The sequence below is a fragment of the Piliocolobus tephrosceles genome, chromosome 4, assembly GCF_002776525.5.
Source record: "Piliocolobus tephrosceles isolate RC106 chromosome 4, ASM277652v3, whole genome shotgun sequence".
Lineage (NCBI taxonomy): Eukaryota > Metazoa > Chordata > Mammalia > Primates > Cercopithecidae > Piliocolobus > Piliocolobus tephrosceles.
Genome location: NC_045437.1, coordinates 42,761,165 through 42,782,630, shown reverse-complemented (window position 1 = coordinate 42,782,630; position 21,466 = coordinate 42,761,165). Strand labels below are relative to the sequence as shown.

At 36.7% G+C, this 21,466-nt stretch overlaps 1 protein-coding gene across 1 annotated transcript in view; it reads right to left on the bottom strand.

The window, feature by feature from the left end:
• NNT (nicotinamide nucleotide transhydrogenase) overlaps positions 1 to 21,466 on the bottom strand; it is a 104,990-nt gene that overhangs the window by 40,693 nt on the left and 42,831 nt on the right. Inside the window, exons 11-17 of the mRNA XM_023216413.3 lie at positions 17,535 to 17,696; positions 16,247 to 16,357; positions 14,958 to 15,103; positions 13,875 to 14,070; positions 10,999 to 11,232; positions 9,479 to 9,639; positions 6,979 to 7,158 (exon numbers count right to left, since the gene is read on the bottom strand). Coding sequence (XP_023072181.1) covers positions 6,979 to 7,158; positions 9,479 to 9,639; positions 10,999 to 11,232; positions 13,875 to 14,070; positions 14,958 to 15,103; positions 16,247 to 16,357; positions 17,535 to 17,696 — 1,190 coding nt within the window. The remainder of the gene's footprint in view (positions 1 to 6,978; positions 7,159 to 9,478; positions 9,640 to 10,998; positions 11,233 to 13,874; positions 14,071 to 14,957; positions 15,104 to 16,246; positions 16,358 to 17,534; positions 17,697 to 21,466) is intronic.

Sequence of the window (21,466 nt, the reverse complement as noted above, 5' to 3'; positions counted from 1 at the left end):
GGGGAGGGGGGAGGGATTGCATTGGGGAGTTATACCTGATATAAATGATGAATTGATGGGTGCTGACGAGTTGATGGGTGCAGCACACCAACATGGCACATGTATACATATATAACAAACCTGCACGTTATGCACATGTACCCTAGAACTTAAAGTATAATAAAAAAAAAAAGAAAGAAAAATAAGAGAAATGAACTTCTCATGCTCATTTATAATCACTCAAGAATATACCATAGGAATGCCACTGCTGAAATATGTGACAATAACTGATGTGGTTTTGAAAACAGTTCATTTATAGACCTCTAGATGTGGGGTAGTTCTGAGTAATCAAATGCATTTTAAGATTTCAAGTCACTACATGTGATCAAAACAGTCATTCTACATGATCATAACTGACTTTATCACTTCAGAAAAAAATTCCAAAAACTTATTAAACTCTATTTTAAGTGCTGTAATAAATATATTATTGATTCATTATATCACTTAAAAGCTATATAAGTGTCAATCTATTGCTTGTTTTTAAAATACAACACTTTAGTATTAAAAAAGTAAAAAAGCACCAAGATGTTCAATGATAAATATCACATCGAGAAAACTATGGCCACCCCACACAATGATGGCTCAGCCTGCTACCAGCTTGGTGGAGACATTTCCATTATGCTGAGTAGGGCCCAGGCAAAGGCAGTGAGGAAAAGGTACACAGAAGATGAGCAAGAAGCCATACTTTAATAAAGCCTAAATAACGTAAATTTCAAAGATGATGAATCAAAATGTTGCCAGAATTGTAATTGCTCTTTCAACCTAAACTCTATTTATCAGATACAACATTGACATTTTACAGAGCCCAAAGTCTGACAAATTTGTCTAAGATTATTACAAACAAAATACAACCTGAAATGTCTTTACATGTATTATTAATGGATAAGAAGGTGAAAGAATTAAAGTAATGCCTTTTTTTTTGAGATGGAGTCTCACTCTGTCACCCAGGTTGGAGTGTAGTGGCATGATCTCATCTCACTGTAACATTGGTCCCCTGGGTTCAAGAGATTTTCCTGCCTCAGCCTCCAGAGTGGCTGGGATTACAGGTGCACACCACCACATCTGGCTAACTTTTTATATATTTGGTAGAAATTGGGTTTCACCATGTTGGCCAGGCTGGTCTCAAACTCCTGACCACAAGTGATCTGCCTGCCTTGGCCTCCCAAAGTGCTGGGATTACAGGAATGAGCCACCATGCCCGGCTAAAGTAATGCTTTTAATTAAGTTCACAATCTCAAGCTGACATGATGTTTTAAATTCCTAACACATTCCTCCCATATTTAAATCCAACATTTAATGAAAATCCATATAGCCACATCTGAGACTTCCCAAACATTCAACTCATTGATGTAGATTAATCCTTTCTAGTTTTGAATTATACAATTCTGAAACTGTTATCAAAATAAATGTTCTACCAAATTGTTGCCCTTAAAAATTGATTTAAAGGACTATTTCGGACATTAAGATATTTCTGTCATAGATAACTTTTTTAAAAAAAAAGTCCAGTGAACAAAGAGCCTCCATCACCTGTATCATACAGTCCTGCAGAAGATCACAGTAGTAGATGTACTACTGTACAGAGGTAGAGGGACAGAGGAGAGTGATAAATAAACAATTTTATTCTAACTCGGCTTAAAAGGAACCATTATTTCCTCCTATAAAACTGAATGAAGAAGAGGGCAAGAATCTCTGAGGACATTTAATTAATGTGTATCCACTTCTGATGGCATCTTAGGGACAAAAAAAAAGGAACCATACAGTAGTTTAACAATCATAGTCAAACATGTTAAACACGTATCCACAATTACATCACCATTAAGCTATAATAATTCCATGTGGTCTCTTAAAAATGAAATTATTTTCATCTCTAAATTTACCATTGCAACATCATAGTCTCAACAAATGTTTAGCGTTTATGGTTCTGTTTTGTTTCTCTCTCTCTCTCTTTTTTTTTTTTTTTTTTTTTTTTTGCCTGCTTAAATGATTAATGAGACTATCCTATGACCGCTGTTCCAGAGATTGAACAGTTCTCAGCTTCCAAGACAAAGAATTTGCAACACTGTTTAAGGCTGTTCCTTTTAAGCTATTAAACCAATAATTAAAATTGCATTCTACATTAAAGAGAACCCTAATTCACATAATTCTGAACACACTGTAAGAAATCAATCTGAAAGCAAAGGACAGGTCATAAAACTGACAAAGTCAAAGCAATAATAACATATACCATTTACTAGCATCTCTCATTTCAATGCTTTGTAAGTATTAATTAATCACAAAGGAAAAAAACATTTTTGATTTGGCTTTTGATCCACTTCATTCTGTTCTATTTTCATTTGGAACCAAGCAGCAAAGTGCAAAAATCAGAAAATTTGATCTCAAAATGCTGTTCAATTTTTGTAAGACCTCTACTTCTGAGGCAATCTGGATACTATCATAAACAAATAAACTGTAAAATTATAGAGAGGTTAATGTCTATATAATATTTGGGTATCATTGATTTGAGTTGGTTGTTTGGACACTGTCAACATTTTTCAGTTTTTATCATCTTGGATATTGTGCAACCACAGCACTGAGCTCAGAGGACACCCAAAAGAATTCTTTGTCAGAACAAAAATTCAATTTTGGGGATTGCTGGTTAGCCATTTGGGGTGCATTCCATTCCCTCACACGTAATAAAATCACCCTGTTCTAGTTTGGACTTGCATGTTTCCCTCAATAAATAACAGTGAAGGTCAACATACTAGTACCATGTTAACTCTACTATATCTGCCATCATAATATATCTGGAGAAGACTCTAAAACATGAAATAAGCTAACAAAATATTTATCTAATGTTCACTTAACAAATCAATTTGTGTGAATGTGCCAGGTACTTGGCCAGACTCCACAAACACAAAGGTGAATAATAAATGGTGCCTTACAATACTTTCTCAGTAAAATGAGAATAACATTTCTTACCTTCAGAATTTGTGTGGGGATTAAATGGGCTATATTTTGTAAAACATCCAGCATAATGCCTGTTATCCTGCACTAATGCCTAATTTTGAGTAGCTATTTTATTTTTACGATTATACTGATCTACCTAGAGCTGCTAAGCACAGCCATAAGAGACTGAATAAATCTATAATTTCCTATAATAAAGAAGCATAAAGAAGGTTTATCAATGAAGGTTAATGTAAAAAGTGAGAAATCAGAAAATTTTAGAAGAAAAGATAATTTCTATCTTCAAAATCGAAAAATATGACAGGCTCATATTTGCTGGTTTCTGACTTGTTTTGTAACAATGTCTAGGAGTAGAGATCATACAGTAAGACAAACACATTGAACATCACAAGTAAGAGCTTTGACTGGTGAATGCTTTGTGGAGATCAATTTAGTAATATCAAAAACCAACAAAAAGTTCTTACTCCCTTTGACCATGTAATTGCACTTATAAAAACTAGACCTAAGGAAATCATCAAAGATGTATAAGAAGGAAAACTGCAACCAAAAAAAAAAAAGAAAGTTAAAAACAACTATTATGAATTTGAATAAACAGATTCTGGTATATCTGTGTGCTATAATAGTAGGAGCTAAAAATTATTAGAAAATTAAACATTAATTAAACCTTCATTAAAATTAAGGTTAGATAATTACATAATATATTCAGTAGAATGTATTTAAACATATTCATATAAAAAAGACTAGAATGTTAACTGTTAAGTGGTAATAGAAGTTTAGGTAATTTTATTTTTTTATTTATCCTTTTCTGTTTCTTCCAAATTTCCTACATTAAACATCTTTGATTAATTGGATTTTTTTTTTTTTTTTTTTTTTTTGAGACAGGGTATCACTCTGTCACCTAGGCTGCAGTCCTGTGGTACAATCACAGCTCCCTGCAGCCTCAACCTCCCCAGGTGATCCTCCTGCCTCAGCCCCCCAAGTAACTGGGACTACAAGCATGTGCCACCATGCCCAGCTAACTTTTATATTTTTTGTAGAGACAGGGTTTTGTCATGTTGCCCAGGCTGGTCTTGAACTCCTGGGCTCAACTGATCCACCTGCCTTGGCCTCCCAAAGTGCTAGAATTACAGGTATGAGCCACGGCACCCGGCCAGAATTTTTTTTAAATTAAAACTTCAACTGTTCTTGAATCCAAATTATTAATCTGACCCAATGTGATATTTATGGCCTCAGGCAGCTATCAGAATAATTTGGTAGCTCTATATACAGAATAGGAATACAAAATATCTATGGAATGCTGATGGTAAAAGGCACGCCTGTGGCAGTGAAATGGAAAAAAAAGAAATAGAAAACCTAGAGAAAACAAGTCAAAAAATATAAAAGAATAGGAAAAATACGAGAAAGAGGATATAATTGCAGAACACATAGAAGAGAGTACTTTCAACAAGTACCTCTTGCTACCTTATTCTAGTGTTACAGAAGAGTTACTCTAAGACTTACTATGGTTGCTATAACTAATAATAATAAAAGACACTAAGTGAAGAAGGAAAAGGAGAGTAATGAGAGACACAGACAGAAATGTGGGGAATACTCTTCATAAATTTAAAAACCTAAAGAAAACCGTTTTTTAAAAAGGATAAAACAAGAAATTAACCATGCTGACATTTCAAGAACTAGATAGAAGTCTTCTTCCCTCCTCTCCCCATATCAGTATGCCATAGGCTTTGTTAACATTCAAATCCTTCAAGTCCTCCCATTTAACTTTAAAAGCCACTGACAAACCTCAAGTTTAAGTAATAATGAAAATCTGCTGCCCCCTGCTGGTCATTCAAATTCATCAACTGAAGCAAAATCAAACTAAGGGTTAAAAGCACTTTTACAGAAAACTGTTTCTAGTACAACTTCATAAACATTTTTTCTTCACAAATGTTTCTTCTTTCTGTCACAAAGCTGACACTTTTCAAATAGGATACATAAACCTTCACCTTTCCAAATCCCCCAAGCAATTTAGGTGATTTAATTTTAAAACCCCTTAGCTTGTTTTGAAGTTGGGCTATCAAACCCTTTGATTGGCAATACAGCCTAAGAAACAAAAATATTTTTTACTATGAAAAGATACTTCAGCCTTCCAAATTACAATGAGATTTTCAATTAAATCGTAAGAAAAATCCTGAGTTGTAAAATAAGGCAATTTTTTAAAATATTGTAATAAACGAATCTGATATGGTTTGGCTGAGTCCCTACCCAAATCTCATGTCAAATTGTAATCCCCACATATGGGGCCTGGTGGAAGGTGATGGATTATGGGGGCTGACTTCCGCCTTGCTGTTCTTATGCTAGTGAGTTCTCACGAGATCCGGTGGTTTAAAAGTGTGTGGCACATCCCCCTTCACTCTCTCTCCTGCTCCACTACGGTAAGATGTGCTTGCTTCCCATTCACCTTCCGCCATGATTGTAAGTTTCCTGTGGCTTCCCAGTCATGCTTCCTGTTAAGCCTGTGGAACTGTGAGTCAATTAAACCTCTTTACTTCATAAATTACCCAGTCTGAGGTAGTTCTTCACAGCAGTGTGAGAATGGACTAATACAGATCCCTTTCTTGTCTAAATTATTTATCAGTGTAAAATCACACTCTGGTTTCACTTAGCTTCATACTTGTACTGTAACAGTTATTCAAAAGTATTATTTAGACAATAACACCTATAATTTGAAAAAAAGTTCTACTCAAACCTTTAATTATAATATTTGCACAGCATCTTCTTGCCATCAAGAAGAGAACTTGAAACAAACAGAAAAGCTAGGAAGTATTAGTGTTGTTACTTTTTTCTGTTCTTTTTTTAAAAAACCATCATCACACACTGGGTCCTATTGTGGGGATGGGGTGGGGGGAGAGATAGCATTAGGAGATATACCTAACGTAAATGACGAGTTAATGGGTGCAGCACACCAACATGGCACATGTGTACACATGTAACAAACCTGCACGTTGTGCACATGTATCCTAGAACTTAAAGTATAATTAAAAAAAAAAAAAAAAAAAAAAAAAAACCATCATGCTGACCACAAAACTTCTAAGGTAGAAACTCTCACAGATGAGCAACGGAAGTGTAAATCAGAACGACCTTTCCAGAAACATGGCTATAAGTATAATGAGGCTATAAATTCTAGGACTCTATCTTAAGACAAAAATCTGAAATGTCAAAGATATGTATAAAGAGAAATCAAAATCAAACAACTTCATATGTATAGCATTAAGGGGAAATTAAATAAATTTTGTATATCCATATGATGGATTAGGGTAAAGTCTCTTAAAATAGAATTTTTAATGACAAAAAGTCAACAATATAGTATGTAAGTTTTTTTAAATGTAGGACAATATACAACATGGTCAGACAAGTAAATACACAGATATGCCATACATAAGGAGATAAACCAAAATCTTACCTGTTTATCTCCAGATGGAGAGAGGCACTAGAAGATTTTCATCTTTCTATTTAATTTTCCTAATTCTTTACAGTTGGGTACCTTAAAGGCAGTCTTGGAAATTTATGCAAATGAAACACTCTGCTATTTCTGCTGAAGAGAATTCAAAGCTACCATACTCTTTTTTTTTTTTTCTTTTAAGATGGAGTCTCGCTATGTCACCCAGGCTGGAGTGCAGTGGCATGATCTTGGTCACTGAAACCTCCACCTCCTGGGTTCAAGCAATTCTTTGCCTCAGCCTACCAAATAGCTAGGATTACAGGCACCTACCACCACGCCCAGGTAATTTTTGTATTTTTAGTAGAGACGGGGTTTCACCATCTTGGCCAGGCTGGTCTTGAACTCCTGACCTCGTGATCCACCTGGCTTGGCCTCCTAAAGTGCTGGGATTACGGGCGTGAGCTACAGTACCCAGCCTACAATACTCATTTTTATGGCTAATAAAAGAAATGATAAGCACATCCATGTTTTCAGAAAGTCATTTCCTTTTCTTTCACTTATGTGCTGTTTCTTACCACACACATGATGTATGACAGGATAGCACCAGACGAGCCTATGAGTGCACCCACAATGGTCAGCAGATTGTTGTTGAGCAGGAAGCCCTCTGCACACAGGGCCCAGCCTGAGTAGCTGTTCAGCACAGTGATGACGACGGGCATGTCGGCACCCCCAATAGCAGCTGTCAAAGTCACACCCTAGAACAACAATCAAAGTAGAACTCAAAATTAATAACATAAAAATAAAACCTCTGGCATTTAACAATTTGCTCCTTAATTATTCTAGCTTTCCTATTAATATATTTACATATAAGTTCCACTTCTGGTAATAAGTGTCTCCCATCTGACCAACACTTCCACAGGTATAACAACTATAAACACTGAGCCACCCACCCCCCTAAAAAAAAACTTTACATTAAAAAAAAACACTTTTCAGTGATGAAAAACAGGCAGAAACTGGAGAAGTGTCTACATTTGGAAAAACATAACAACACCAAGTGAATTTCCTAATTTTTATGGCTTTAGACTGAGGGCAATCCCCTGTTGGTACCAATTAAAGAAATTATAAAATATAAGCCCACAGTCTTACTGGCTTGAAGGTCCTGAAGATAGCATTGAGATGACTAAGGCAGCTGGAAAGTAATAAGGGAAATCCCACAAAGGAGCAGGCTAGAGAGAGGGAGTCCCAGTTTCTGTGTATAAATTCTACTCAAATCTCTGGATGACTCTTGAACTATACATAGGTGAGACAGACTCCAAGCAATCCTGTTAAGGATAAAATAACAACAGATTTCAGCTGCCCCTCCCCACCATAAGGGAGTCAAAATTTGGAATTTGAGTTTAGCCAAGTTAGCTGGCTACGAAAATGCATAAATAAAAAATAATAATCAATACCCTTTGAAGGAATATAACATAATCCAAAATGTCTATAATGTATCATTAACAATGTCTGTGATACAACTTGAAATTACTAAACACAGGAAAGGAAAAAGCTTTTTGCTTCTTATTTCACATATTTTTACCTTTTTTTGTTTGTTACAATGAGAGCATATTCATGTACTACTCATTTAAGCCAAAAACAATAAAATAAATTCAAAAAATACTTTGTCTAAGACATTCTCATAGAACCAATAAATCCTTTAAATATCATATTCACTGCTTCCCTGAAACAACAATTCTTAAAGTTTTGTTTTGTTTTGAGACAGAGTCTTGCTTTGTCGCCCAGGCTAGAGTGCAATGGCATGATCTGGGCTCACTGCAACCTCTGCCTCCCAGGTTCAAGCGATTCTCCTGCCTCAGCCTCCCAAGTAGCTAGGAATACAGGCGCGCACCACCATGCCCGGCATATTTTTGTATTTTTAGTAGAGACAGGGTTTCACCATGTTGGCCAGGCTAGTCACAAACTCCTGACTTCAGGTGGTCCACCCACCTCGGCCTCCCGAAGTGCTGGGATTACAGTCATGAGCCACTGCGCCCAGTCACATTTGTATATCTTTTATTTTGAGACTTCATTAACCTATTCTCCCTTATTAGATTAAAAATATCAAAATTATTTTTCTTTTGTTTAAAACAAAAATCAGTGCAACAAGCCAGAATAAAATTAGACTATGAGCATTAATATAAAGATGAGATTTCAATTTACTTTTCAGTGATCTCAAGTTTCTGTGTTGAAATCATGACTTAACTCTCATAATCACACAAAAATAAGTATCATTTTTACACTATAAATTAGGTGTTTCTGAATCAAGGAGCCAGTAAGTATTTCATAAGCAATTGCTATGTGTCTAACTTTGTGTTAGGCACTGTACAAAATTTTTTTAACTTAAATATAAACCTTATCTACAGATTACACACTGAAAGAACATGAGTAACAGTGAATAACAGCAAATAATAGCACTGCATGAAACAACATCATACATTGATATAAGATGCCAGACTGTCATATAGACAACTAAAAACTACTGTTTCAATATATTAAATGCAAAAATTACAGAGAAAGAGGAAGGCTGAACCTATCATAAAAGGCTTAACTGAACACTCTCACTGAGCATATGGGGTTTTTTAACTGCATTTCATTTTATACTTGTTTGATTTCATGTCATATCTTCCAATGATGTGAGAGCAACTAGTGGGCAGAGACTATCTTACTTGTATTGTATAAACCTCGAAGCACTATTTTGTAGGGCTTGTCATACAGTAGGCACCTAATACATTGAAACCCTTGGCCTTTTTAAGCTCCTGTTCACCAACACATTGATCCAGTGAAAAGACTCCAGAGCAATAAAGGCGTCTCATGTGACAACTTTAAAATGAATAATTAAGTTGCAAGAAAGAACAATGTTCTTCCTACACTCTCCTGTGTTTTCCAGATTCTAAAAAGATGAACATGTGACATAATTTTAAAACATTTTTATTCCATCAAGGTTCTTGATGAGATAAAAATCTGATTATACTTTAATCTAACAAAATGTTACCAGTTTTTCACCAAATATGTACTTTTCAATCTCTGACTTCTTACCATGATAGCAGAGAGAGCAGACACAGAACCCAGACAGGCGATGCCAGTGGTAAAGCTTGGGTCCACCATGAACGGGATTATCCCGCCCACACTAGCAGCCAGTAAGCCTGCATTGAGTAAGTGCCTTCCAGGCAGTAGGAGAGGGGCAGATTTCAGGAGACCTAGAGCCAAGCACATAGTAGTTAGAATTCAGAATGTGTTGTAAGAAACCCCCTCACACACACCCAAGTGTGTCTTTTAATCCTAAACTACCAAAATTTAACATTAGCATAACATGGTATTTAAAATATTACTTTATATTACTAGGTTTGAAACAAAAGCAAATTAGAATTATTATATATAATAAACATGAACAGAGACAGAAAAACTATGGTTCGACTTCAGTATTCTTTTCCCTATTTTGATCACAAAACTATTTCTTTCCTTTTTGTCATGAGATCTTAAGAAGTTATTTTCTTACGTATGACCAACACAGAAGTTGTTAAGTGTGGGTTTATTTATTTAAAATTTCATGCCTGCCAGTCTTCTGACAAAAATAAAGCATAAAAAAGTAAAAATAAATAAATAGAACTTCAATATGGAATCCTAGCACACTAGTATTTCAGATTCTATTAACTGAGCCCAAGGAAGAAGAAACCTTGTTTGTTATTTGTTCCTAAAGGCAAAGCATGAGATAAAAACATTTGAGATTTGAAGTTCTTTTATGATTTTCAAGTTCTGTGGAAGTTCCCCACTTAATTTTCACGACTTTATTACTGAGAGGCAAGACCATGTTTTTAAATCACAAACTAGTTTCTCTGGAGACTTTTTTGTAAAAACACTGACAGCAGCCTCTGTAGGGTTTTTTCTCCACTTCCATTTTCATGATTGACTTTACCAGCAGCAAACGTTGTCATGCTAGAGTCCTAAAGTGAGTATTTGTTTTCAAAATAAGTACTGTTTACTACTCACACAAACTTATTTAATAAGTTCCTATTTTGGAAAATGTATAAAGTTCATTTCTATGAATTCTACACAGTCATCTCTAACCAAGGATTATGAGGATGCTGTTTTGTTCACATGTATTATCAAAAGTCAACTAGTCCCTCTATGCAAATTCCTGTGCACTAATTTCCTCCATTAGCTGTCTGCAAATGAAACAGCTTCAAAGCTTTATAAGACTTGTTAAGTATCAATAAAGGGGAAGGATGGGAGGAAAAACACTTTTACAATTTCTGAGTGCTATATGAATACTCTTCACCTAACAGTTTTACTGTTAAGGTATTTTCTTTTTTCTAATCTTTTTTATTAGTAGTAATATTTGATTTTTTTATAAAAAGTAGAGATAGGGTCTCGCTATATTGCCCAGGCTGGTCTTGAACTCTTGGGCTCAAGAGCCTCCCACCTCAGCCTCCCAAAGTGCTGGATTGCAGGCATGAGCCATTGCACCCAACCATGTTAATGTATTTTCTGAAATTAAAATGGATCCCTAAATGCCCTAAACATAGCTATTTACCTCTATGTTATGCTGAATCACTTACCCTGCAATTTTCCATAGGCAATGAGAGAACCACTAAAGGTGACGCCACCAATGTAAGTGCCGAGGTAGGCCACAATCTTGGTGAGATTTGCTGCCGCATCCGTAGCAAAATGTGGATATTCTATAATGTACTCAGCTATGCAAGTAAGTACAGCTGCCAAACCCACTAAACTGTGAAAAGCAGCAACTAATTGAGGTAAATCAGAAATCTGGATGCGTTTGGCAATTGTCAATCCTGTCATGAAATGAAGGTCAAAAATAAATTAAAACTTGACAAACTTTTGAGAAGTAACCACAACAAAGATCACCCTTAAGAATTTCCACCATTGACACAAATAAATATTATCTAGTATCTAGTACGGGCTAAATATTCTATACAGGGGCTGTACAGAAGGTAAGGGCACTAGTTGTATACAAGTTGAGTATCCCTTATCTGATATGCTTGGGACCAGAAGTGTTTCAGATTTTAATTTCTTTTTAAATTTTGGAATATTTCCATATACATACTAAGATATCTTGGGAATGGGACCCAGGTCTAAACACAAAATTCATTTGTTTCATATACATACAGCCTGAAAGTAATTTTAAACATTTTAAATTATTTTGTGCTTGAAACAAAGTTTGTGTTAAGTATTTACGTGTGGAATTCACCACTTGTGGTGTCATGTCACCACACAAAAAGTTTTGGATTTTGAAGCATTTCGGATTTTTGGATTAAAGATGCTCAACTTGTATACCCTTTCAAAACAACAGTTTTTCTCCACACACCTAAGCATGACCCAACTCCAACGAACCCCAACACGCAGCATTAATGCATGCCTCTTCCCATCACAAACTCCCAACCTTCCCCTAGCCAACACTTCTTCAGACTACCTAAATAAATCTCTAATCAAATTCCCTTATATTCTCCCCATTACAACCAGGTCCTCTTCTCTATAACCAGTGCTTGCTCCTGAACACATAAGAAACACCTGGAACATAAAGACGATCTTGGTTTTCAGGTGGGTAGGTGGGAGCAAAGTCTCAAGGTAAAGAAATGCAAAAATCTGGGCAGTAAATACCCAAATTAGGAGCCTCTGAAGGAAGTGCATGGCTATAGGTAGGTGATACAGAAGGAGTAGGGCTCTGAATATTCGCTAAGATCACATCTAAAGGTTTTCCCGCCATGAACCTATAGCGCAAACATTTTCCTTCAAGTCCCTTTCCAGAGATTATCAAGAAAAGAGTCAAAGCTTTCCTGAGGAAGTATAAAAGGAGGCCTAAAGCCAGTGTTGCACTGGGAAACATTTAATAACCAGTTCCACAGGAAAGAAATACATGCACATACAAATACATGAGATTTAACTGATATAAAGGTGGCTAGCACACAATTTTCAAATAATAAGAAATACAGTGTTCTTTATTGAAAATTCCATGTAGACAAATTGACTTTCATAGAATGTTTTCATGGATCTTTGCTAAACTCTTATATCTGTAGCCAACCTAGTGTTTGCAACTGATGAATAAGCATACTTCCAACAGGAACATTGTTTGATATTTATTTTTATTATTATTATTATTTTAATAACTAAGATGAAAGTAAAACAACAGAATGTATGTGAGAACTTCACTCATTTATCAACCATGAGTGACTTTATTGCTGAATCTGATAATAGTTTTCAAATACTGGAAGAGTATTTGCTCAATTACTTGTGCTATTCACAATGTCACAGCTACAGTCAAAACATTTGAAGTTTAAGCTGCATCATTAACATTTTCTCCATCACTTTCTCATGTCTGGACAATAAACAAAACAATAAATCAAGCCCAGATTGTAGCATTTGCCTATTTCCATACTGCAATATTCCTACCAAGTAAAATTTCAATCTACCAATGTGATGTCATTGAATGTAGAATTGGAAAGAGATGTACCATAGCCCACTGATACATAGCATTTCTTCTATACACATACAATAGATATAAGTAACCTCAAGAGCATAGATAATAAAACCTAGTAAATTAATTAGAAAGTTATGAGTTTTTAATATTATTACCTTTGTTTCTGATTTATTTAATTTTAAGTTTATGTAATTTAGTATTTAATAATAGCTCTGTTTAACAATCAACTTTAAAAATTCCTGGAAAAAAAAATTTTTTTTTTTTTTTTTGAGACAGAATCTCGCTCTGTCATCCAGGCTGGAGTGCAGCAGCATGATCACAGCTCACTGCAACCTCCACATCCCAGGTTCAAGCGATTCTCATGCTTCAGCCACCCAAAAAGCTGGGATTGCAGTTGTACGCCACCATGCCCAACTAATTTTTGTATGTTTAATAGCTACAGGGTTCACCATATTGGCCAGGCTGGTTTCAAACTCCTAGCCTCAAGTGATCCACCCACATCAGCCTCCCAAAGTGCTGGGATTACAGGTGTGAGCCACCAAGCCCGGCCTAAAACTTCCTGTAAATTTAACAATCCAGCACACAACTGAATAAAATTAAAACAGTGGTTTTTCTGCTGGCACATGTTTTTTCATTTTTAACAGGTCTATGAAGCAGAATCTTTGGCTGTTATTTATACCTAGCAGAACAAAAGTTAGCTTATGTATAGTACGTACATAAGGATTCCAATCCCCCATTCCATTATCAGCTAATGGGACACAGTCAGTAAAGGAAAATAAGAATTGAGTATAGGATATGTTGACTCAGTTGATGCATTTACTCAGTGTTTTAAAATGTATTTGAATGAGAATTACACCAACTGGGATGAATTTTGACCAAAATAATATTAACTCAAGCAACTTCCATGAACACGATTTAATTATTTCATCAATATGGACTTTAGAAATATATATTGAGAAACTGGAGTTCACATAAAGGCAGAAGCCCACAAGTGCTTACCAATGGTACCACCCAAAGCCATCGCTCCAGACATCTGAGCTAGTAATTCTGGGCCTGGTTTTAGGACTCCGAGGGTGGCTGCCAGTCCTCCAGCAACCCCAATCATGCCCAATGCATTGCCAAGACGCGCTGTTCCCTGGGTAGAGAGGCCAGCCAAGGCACCAACACAGCACAAACCCGAGCCTAGGTACATGATCTTTTCAAAGGAAAAGGGAGAGAGAGAGATTATTAAAACCTTTGGTCTATTAGCTTAGAGACTTCAATATATTTCCTACCCATTAGGAATATTAACATACGAAATACTTATATTGTATTGGTTTCTTCTGGATTTGCTATCATGCACAAATACACATAAAAGTACCTAAATTTAAATGGGGTCATTATTGGATCTAAAAATACTAAACTTGACCAAATGCTGTAAAAGAGCCAACCCCTGACGAAAGTGCCAGGGGCTGTGCCATATGTTTTATCTGTGTTGTCACAGTCTCATGAGATCCACAAGAGGGAAAAATCATTATCCTCATTTTGCAAAAGAGAGAATCAAAGCTTAAAGAAGTTACATACTTTCTTCAAGGCAAATGATCAATAAATTGGAAATCCGAATTCAGACTAAGGTCTTTCTGACTCACTGCTCCAACTCTTCTCAAAAAAAAAAAAATGTTCATTCAATAAATACTGCATGTTGGAAACACAGAAGAAACTAAAAGACAGTCATTGAAAAGAAATAGAAAATACGGAGTTCAGAATTGTTTCATTATAAATCCACAACAATCTAGCTGGATACGTAATGAAGATATTGATAACCTTCCTAACTCCTTTTACATGTGGAAAAATGTAACAAAACAAAGACATAAACCCATATTTAAACTCAGTTACCAGAAAAATCTGTCTCTAGAATCCAGGGTCCTGATCCTTAGGGGAAGAGAATGCTTGGTTTGACCAAGATGTTTCTAGGGTTATTGTTGTATTTGCTTGACAGAGTTGTATTTGCTCGATAATTTGAATTAGGATAACTAACAATGTTAAATCTAATAGAGAAGAAAATATTGTGGTAAATATAAAAACTTACAAAGAGCCTCTTACCTGTTCAATGTTATAACCACTGTAGAGGGCAGCTAAATATCCACCAACAAAGGTACCAGCAGGGAGCAGATACAGGTAGTTGTATTCTGGGGGGTCAGTGGGACGCTTGAACATGTCCAGCATTCTCTGAGTTACCAGAAAGCCACCTTAGCAAAGCAAAGGAAATAAAAAACATAGTACCTCTTTGAGCTCACTGAGCAATATGATTTTTTAAAGTGCTACATTTTTTCTATTTTAAGCACATCTTTATCACCTAGGAATAAATATAATTTAAAATAACATTTTGCAACCTCAAATTTTTTTTTTTTTTTTGAGATGGAGGCTCACTCTGTTGCCCAGGCTAGGGTGCAATAACACAATCTTGACTCACTGCAATCTCCGCCTCCCAGGTTCAAGCTATTCTCCTGTCTCAGCCTCCCGAGTAGCTGGGATTACAGGCTCATGCCACTATGCTGGGCTAATTTTTGTATTTTTAGTAGAGAGCGGGTTTCATCGTGTTGGCCAGGCTGGTCTCGAACTCCTGACTTCAGGTGATCTGCCCGCCTTGACCTCCCAAAGTGCTGGGATCACAGGTGTTAACCACCACACCCAGCCAAAATTTAAAGTCATTCTATTACTCAAGTCAATTTCATTAGAGAGGTGGGGGAAAAAAACACTAAATATATTCAGGAAGAAAACGCTATCAGAATGCAAAACTAAAAGAAAAAAGCCACTCAAAAAGCTTGAGAATGTGAAAGATCAAAGATTGGCATCTTTTTCTAGTAGGTTGTTACATTTGTAAAACCCTATAAAAAATTATAAAAGAGGAAAATACCATATCAACAGGCACCAGGTTTCTTGGACACATTAAAGAATTTTTAGCTACAAAATAGCATCAAACGAGTCTCACACATGAGTGATGTGCGAGGCTTTCAGTTTCCAGGAACAAACGCTGGCTGGGATAAGGCAAAAGACTAAAATTTGATCTAAAATTATACTCATTTATAGATGTTATGGTGACAGCTCTAACCCAACTTACTTCAAAACTATGCATTCAGTAACTTTCCAGTTAACTTGTAGCAAGACATCATTTTGTTTGTTTGTTTTGGGGAACTGAGGGTTGTTCTCTCATCAAGAGTTTCTAAAAATTACAGATGGGCAAAATAACTAACATTCCTGCACAAAAAGCATTTACGGTCTGAGTGAAACCTTTTTTAAAGGCACAATTATGTCTATTTTATACTGATTTATATTTGCTTTGTATGTCTCCATTGAAAATAGTCCTCTGAGACCTTTCACTGACATCATACCTGCAATGTTGACGGAGGATATGAATGTGGCAAGAGTAGCAAGGCCCTGAGAAGTTGTGGAAGGATACAAATGTCCTCCCATCAGTGCCAACCCACCAACTGCAGTCAGCCCTAGAAAGAAAGCATCAACATGGTGAATAGTGATAGTGACACCACCAAATCAAATATCATAGCTGAAGTACCTCACATACATAGATTCATAGAGGGTAAAGTTCTCAATATCAAAAAACAAGGCAGCTTTCTTATACCCTCATTAAAATGAAATAAACAATTTTCCTTACGCAGACTGTGGATAACACACCTTCACATCATTCTCACTGAAATTACTACTGTGGGAAAAGGGTTAACAAAACTTTTTCTCCTTCTGCATTGGAACTGGACTTTCCTTTAACTTTCTAGCTATGTTCCTCTAATACAGATATAAATCCACCAATGTTATAGACAACATTGCTTATGGTTAAAAAGTGACCCTGGTAGATAATTTGCGTGTAAACTAGAAGAAACTATTAATGAACTGTAAATGTCTGCTGGGGATGCCTAGCTTTGGGTTTTCCTGACTACAGCACCTTTTGGAGATAGACATGTTCCCTGCAGAGATCCTCGAAGCTGTGCCTACGGCAATGTTATAAAAGATGACTATTGGCCCTGAGGCTTTCAAGCCAGGACAGCTCCCATGCTTGTCCAATGTAAGATTCATTCCCTCATATCTGAACCATTGCTAGGGGACAAAGGAAATAGATCCTGGGCAGCCGCATGGACTGCTGCTGCTGCATGAACTGCTGAAAAGACTGGCACCAAAGAGAAATGCCTCATGCCACCTCACTGGAAAGCGATGATTTCCCGTACCATAGCTTCATGGTGAACCTGATGCCACACAGGGCCTATTGTAGCCTTGGTAGGCTGAATGTTGAGTTTAATTCAAGGAGAGCCCTATAGGATGTTGCAACTATGATTCTGTGGAACACTGGTTTTCAAATTTTATCAGTGGAATTCTTTCCTTAAAAAAAAAAAAAAAAAAAGAATCAAACTTGGAAGAAGTAACAGTGGCTCTGTCCTGCTTGAAATGGGAGCAGCCCAAAGAGCTGACACACTTCCACGGCCTCTTACTTTGCAGGCCCATATTCCACACCCTCTCAGAGTCTGGGAGCCCTTAGATCACCAAAGCAGATGCCTCGGATGCCAAGCAAAACAACTGGAAAACACACTTTATAAACGTCATTGATAGTCCTCCTAGAGCTGAGTAAGCCTATGAAAACCTGAGATGAGGAAAAACAAGAGAGGAACAAACCTGAGATTGCATTCGTCACAGACATTAGTGGTGAGTGGAGAGCAGGGGTCACTCCCCAGACGGTATGATACCCCACAATGCCAGCCAAGCCAAAAGTGGTCACCATCTGAGAAAAGGCTAGATTGGGAGCCGCAATGCCCAAACCCAGTATCCCCGTGAGACCTAGAGAAAGAAAGTAAAGAGTGTGTGTGAGCTGACATCCAGTTGTCTCAGTAAGATTAAAAGCACACCCATAAATATGTGAAATAGTCAATGCTTTTAAATTCCACTCCCTTGCCAGTAATGAGCAGCTTTTTTACACATTTGACAATTAAGAAGTAGGGGGATGGAGGAATACTGTGGACAAAACCCAACTTTCTGACCGCCCCCCCAAAATAAGCTATAAAGATCTAGTAATATTTATGAGTCACCTTAATAACAATTTGCACATTTTCCTCTGTGTAGTTTGTCCTCTTCCCTGTTTTAACTTTTATTGACAATGCCACATATGTTTATACAAGCATTTTTATTCCCGATTACAGGCCTATAGAGGATCTACCAAAGCATTTTCTACTGGGGCAAGACACAACCCTTATAAGACAAGACTTTTATGAGGCCAATTTTATGTCACTCTCAGATTTGGCTGAGGAATAGGGGTTTTAAAAGAGTAGGAAGAATTTCATTCACTCCAGCACCTCCCCAAAACATATGGCTTCCACCCACCCGGGACACAAGTTTTGCAATTGCTCCTGAATCTGGACTGGACTGTTGGCCAGGGCAGTCAGCTCCAGCCTCAACACCAAGTCAGCAAACAGGATTTTACAAAGAAAAGGAAAAAAATACAAATTAAATTAAGAATGTGCAGAATACAAACAGCTCTGAACATACATCTTTAATTATCACCTTCCTTGATAGCAAACATGTGGACAGTTGTTCTGCAACAGAAGAAAGGGTTACCTAGTGGTCAGTAAAAAGAAAATGACAGTGGGTGACCAGGGAACTAGAAGTTAACTTTCCTGAATAAGGTACCTTTTTCCTTGATGTAAACTATTACTTTGGAAGTGGCATCACTGAAATATCTAGGGATTGACATTAATTTTACATTAAATCATTCAATATGACTGTAGTTTTAATTAATTTTCCTACCCACATATCATGTATCCAAGGTTCCAGTGCATAGCCCATTAACCATCTGATTAGAGAGTCAGATACAACACTGTTTTGTCTCCCAGTTAAAAATTAGAGAAGTTGTATAGGGTTGTGAGTAAGAATATGTTTTCTTAAGTCAGCCTGGTTTGAATCCTGGTTCTGCTGCTCCCTAGCTGTGTCATCTCAGGCAAGTTACTTAATCTCTCTGTGCTTCAGGTCTTCATATGTAAAATTATCAACCCTCTCTGTCTTCATCTGGAAAAGAAAATAATAATATACCCACTTTGCTGAATTCTTGTAAAAAATAAATGAGCTAAGGCATGTGAAGTATTTAGCACAGTGCCTAGCAGTCAGTAAATGCTAGCTATTATTATGACTGCATTAGTCAAGAAGCACTACCTTATTATAATCCACGGTCCTTTGTGTTAGCCATCTGTGACAAAAACTACGTCATATAACTGAAGGTTTTCTTATCAACTATTTAATAAACTAATGTCTTTTCTATCATATATTTAGTAACATATGTCAGACTATATTTCTATATCTGTATAACAGAGGAAGAGAAAGGCTGATGAAAGAAGAGAAAGTAAATCACATTCTTTGAAGAATGCTGTTCAAATACATTTTTAATACATATAAAAGAAAAATGCTTATTTTTAATATAAAAGAGGGAGTTCAAGATAAAGAAAAACACATATAAGTTCATCCTTTCATTCACTGGAATATGCCACTGTCATATATATTAAGAAGCAATATGCCCTGATTCAAGAAATATAAGAGAAACCAAGAAAAATAAATCATTATATGTGACTTGCTACATTTCCTTATGAATCTGAAAGAGAAATGGAAATTTACAATCCTACTCATAATATGTTCCATGTACAACACAATAACCTCATTTATTTTGTTTTTTTAACAAATAAGTGCAAGTAGGGACACTGCTTCATCTACTCACAGTGTTCACCACTAGAGGCTTTTTCAGTCATTTTGCTGAGACTTGCTCTTTATTCAAGGAGAGTTACATGTTTAGCTTTAAAACATCTGGACTCACATGGGAATTTGGAGGATGCTGAGTCTACAAGAATTCTATGTGCTTGGTGCTGGTCCTTAATTCTTTATAGTTTGCTTTTGTTTTGTTTTTGTTTTGGCTCTGAATAGATCTAAACATTTTTAATTCATTCTTTGAGACAGAAACCAATTTAAAATCAAATATCCGTATTTCAGCCTCTAACAATGCATAGCCAGAATGAATATTAATCACCACTTTACAATAAATTATTTAGTGTTTCCGTGAAGATGAATTTTAAAACAAAGAATTTATGTTAAATTATAAAGAAAGAGATCTAAATGAAAAGATTGAATTTTTGTTTGTTTGTTTGTTTGTTTGTTTTTGAGACGGAGTCTCGCTCTGTCTCCCGGGCTGGAGTGCAGTGGCCCAATCTCAGCTCACTGCAAGCTCCGCCTCCCGGGTTTAGGCCATTCTGCCTCAGCCTCCCGAGGTAGCTGGGTCTACAGGCGCCCGCCACCTCGCCCGGCTAGTTTTTTGTATTTTTTAGTAGAGACGGGGTTTCACCATGTTAGCCAGGATGGTCTCGATCTCCTGACCTCGTGATCCGCCCGTCTCGGCCTCCCAAAGTGCTGGGATTACAGGCTTGAGCCACCGCGCCCGGCCAAATATTGAATTTTTTTACAAACTGAGTAACTCAAAATGTTAGTCAAATGTTCAAGGACTAAGGCCTATATTGTAGTACTTATTCTTTAAGGCAAACATTTGGTTCCCTTGTCTTACCCATGTGTGCAGATAATCACAACTGATATTTCACACAAAAACAGAAAAAACATAATTAGATTTATATGCATTTAACACCAGCACAATATGGCATACATCACTTCTCAATACATTTGATGTAGATAAAAGTAATCTCAGCACACTGGCAAGCCAAGGCAGGAGGATCACTTGAGCTCAGGAGTTCAAGACCAGCCCGGGCAACATGGCGAAGCCCCATCTCTACAAAAAAAACACACAAAAATTAGCTGGGCATGGTGCCATGTGCCTGTAGTCCCAGCTACTCAGGAGGCTGAAATGGGAAGCTTCCTTCCTCAACTCCAGGAAGTTGAGGCTGTGGTGAGCCATAACTACACCACTGCACTCCTACCTAAGCAACAGAAAAAGACTGTGTTTCAGACATATATATAATACATATATTTTTAATATATATATATAACTGTATTTAAAATGTTTTCTGTAAAAGGAAAAATGTTTATTGCCTGCATATCATTTCACATGCTTTCATTCCAGTATTTAGCACACTGACTCTATTTGTTGCTGAAAAACCAAGTCTATCAGGCCTGATCACTAATCCAAAAATGACAAAAACATTTCATTTACTACTTTTAACAATTAATATATTGCTTGCAGGCTGGGTGCGGCAGCTCACACCTGTAATCTCAGCACTTTGGGAGGCCAAGCCGGGCGGATCATGAAGTCAGGAGATTGAGATCGTCCTGGTTAACATGGTGAAACCCCATCTCTACTAAAAATACAAAAATTAGCCGGGCATGGTGGTAGGCACCTGTAGTCCCAGCTGCTCAGCAGGCTGAGGCGGGAGAATGGCGTGAACCCGGGAGGCAGAGCTTGCAGTGAGCCAAGATCGCACCACTGCACTCCGGCCTGGGTGACAGAGAGAGACTCCGTCTCAAAAAAAAAAAAAGAAAAACTACAGTGTATATATGTGTGTATATGTATCTATATATGTATATATATCTACATATGTAGATCTATCTATATATGTGTATATATCTAC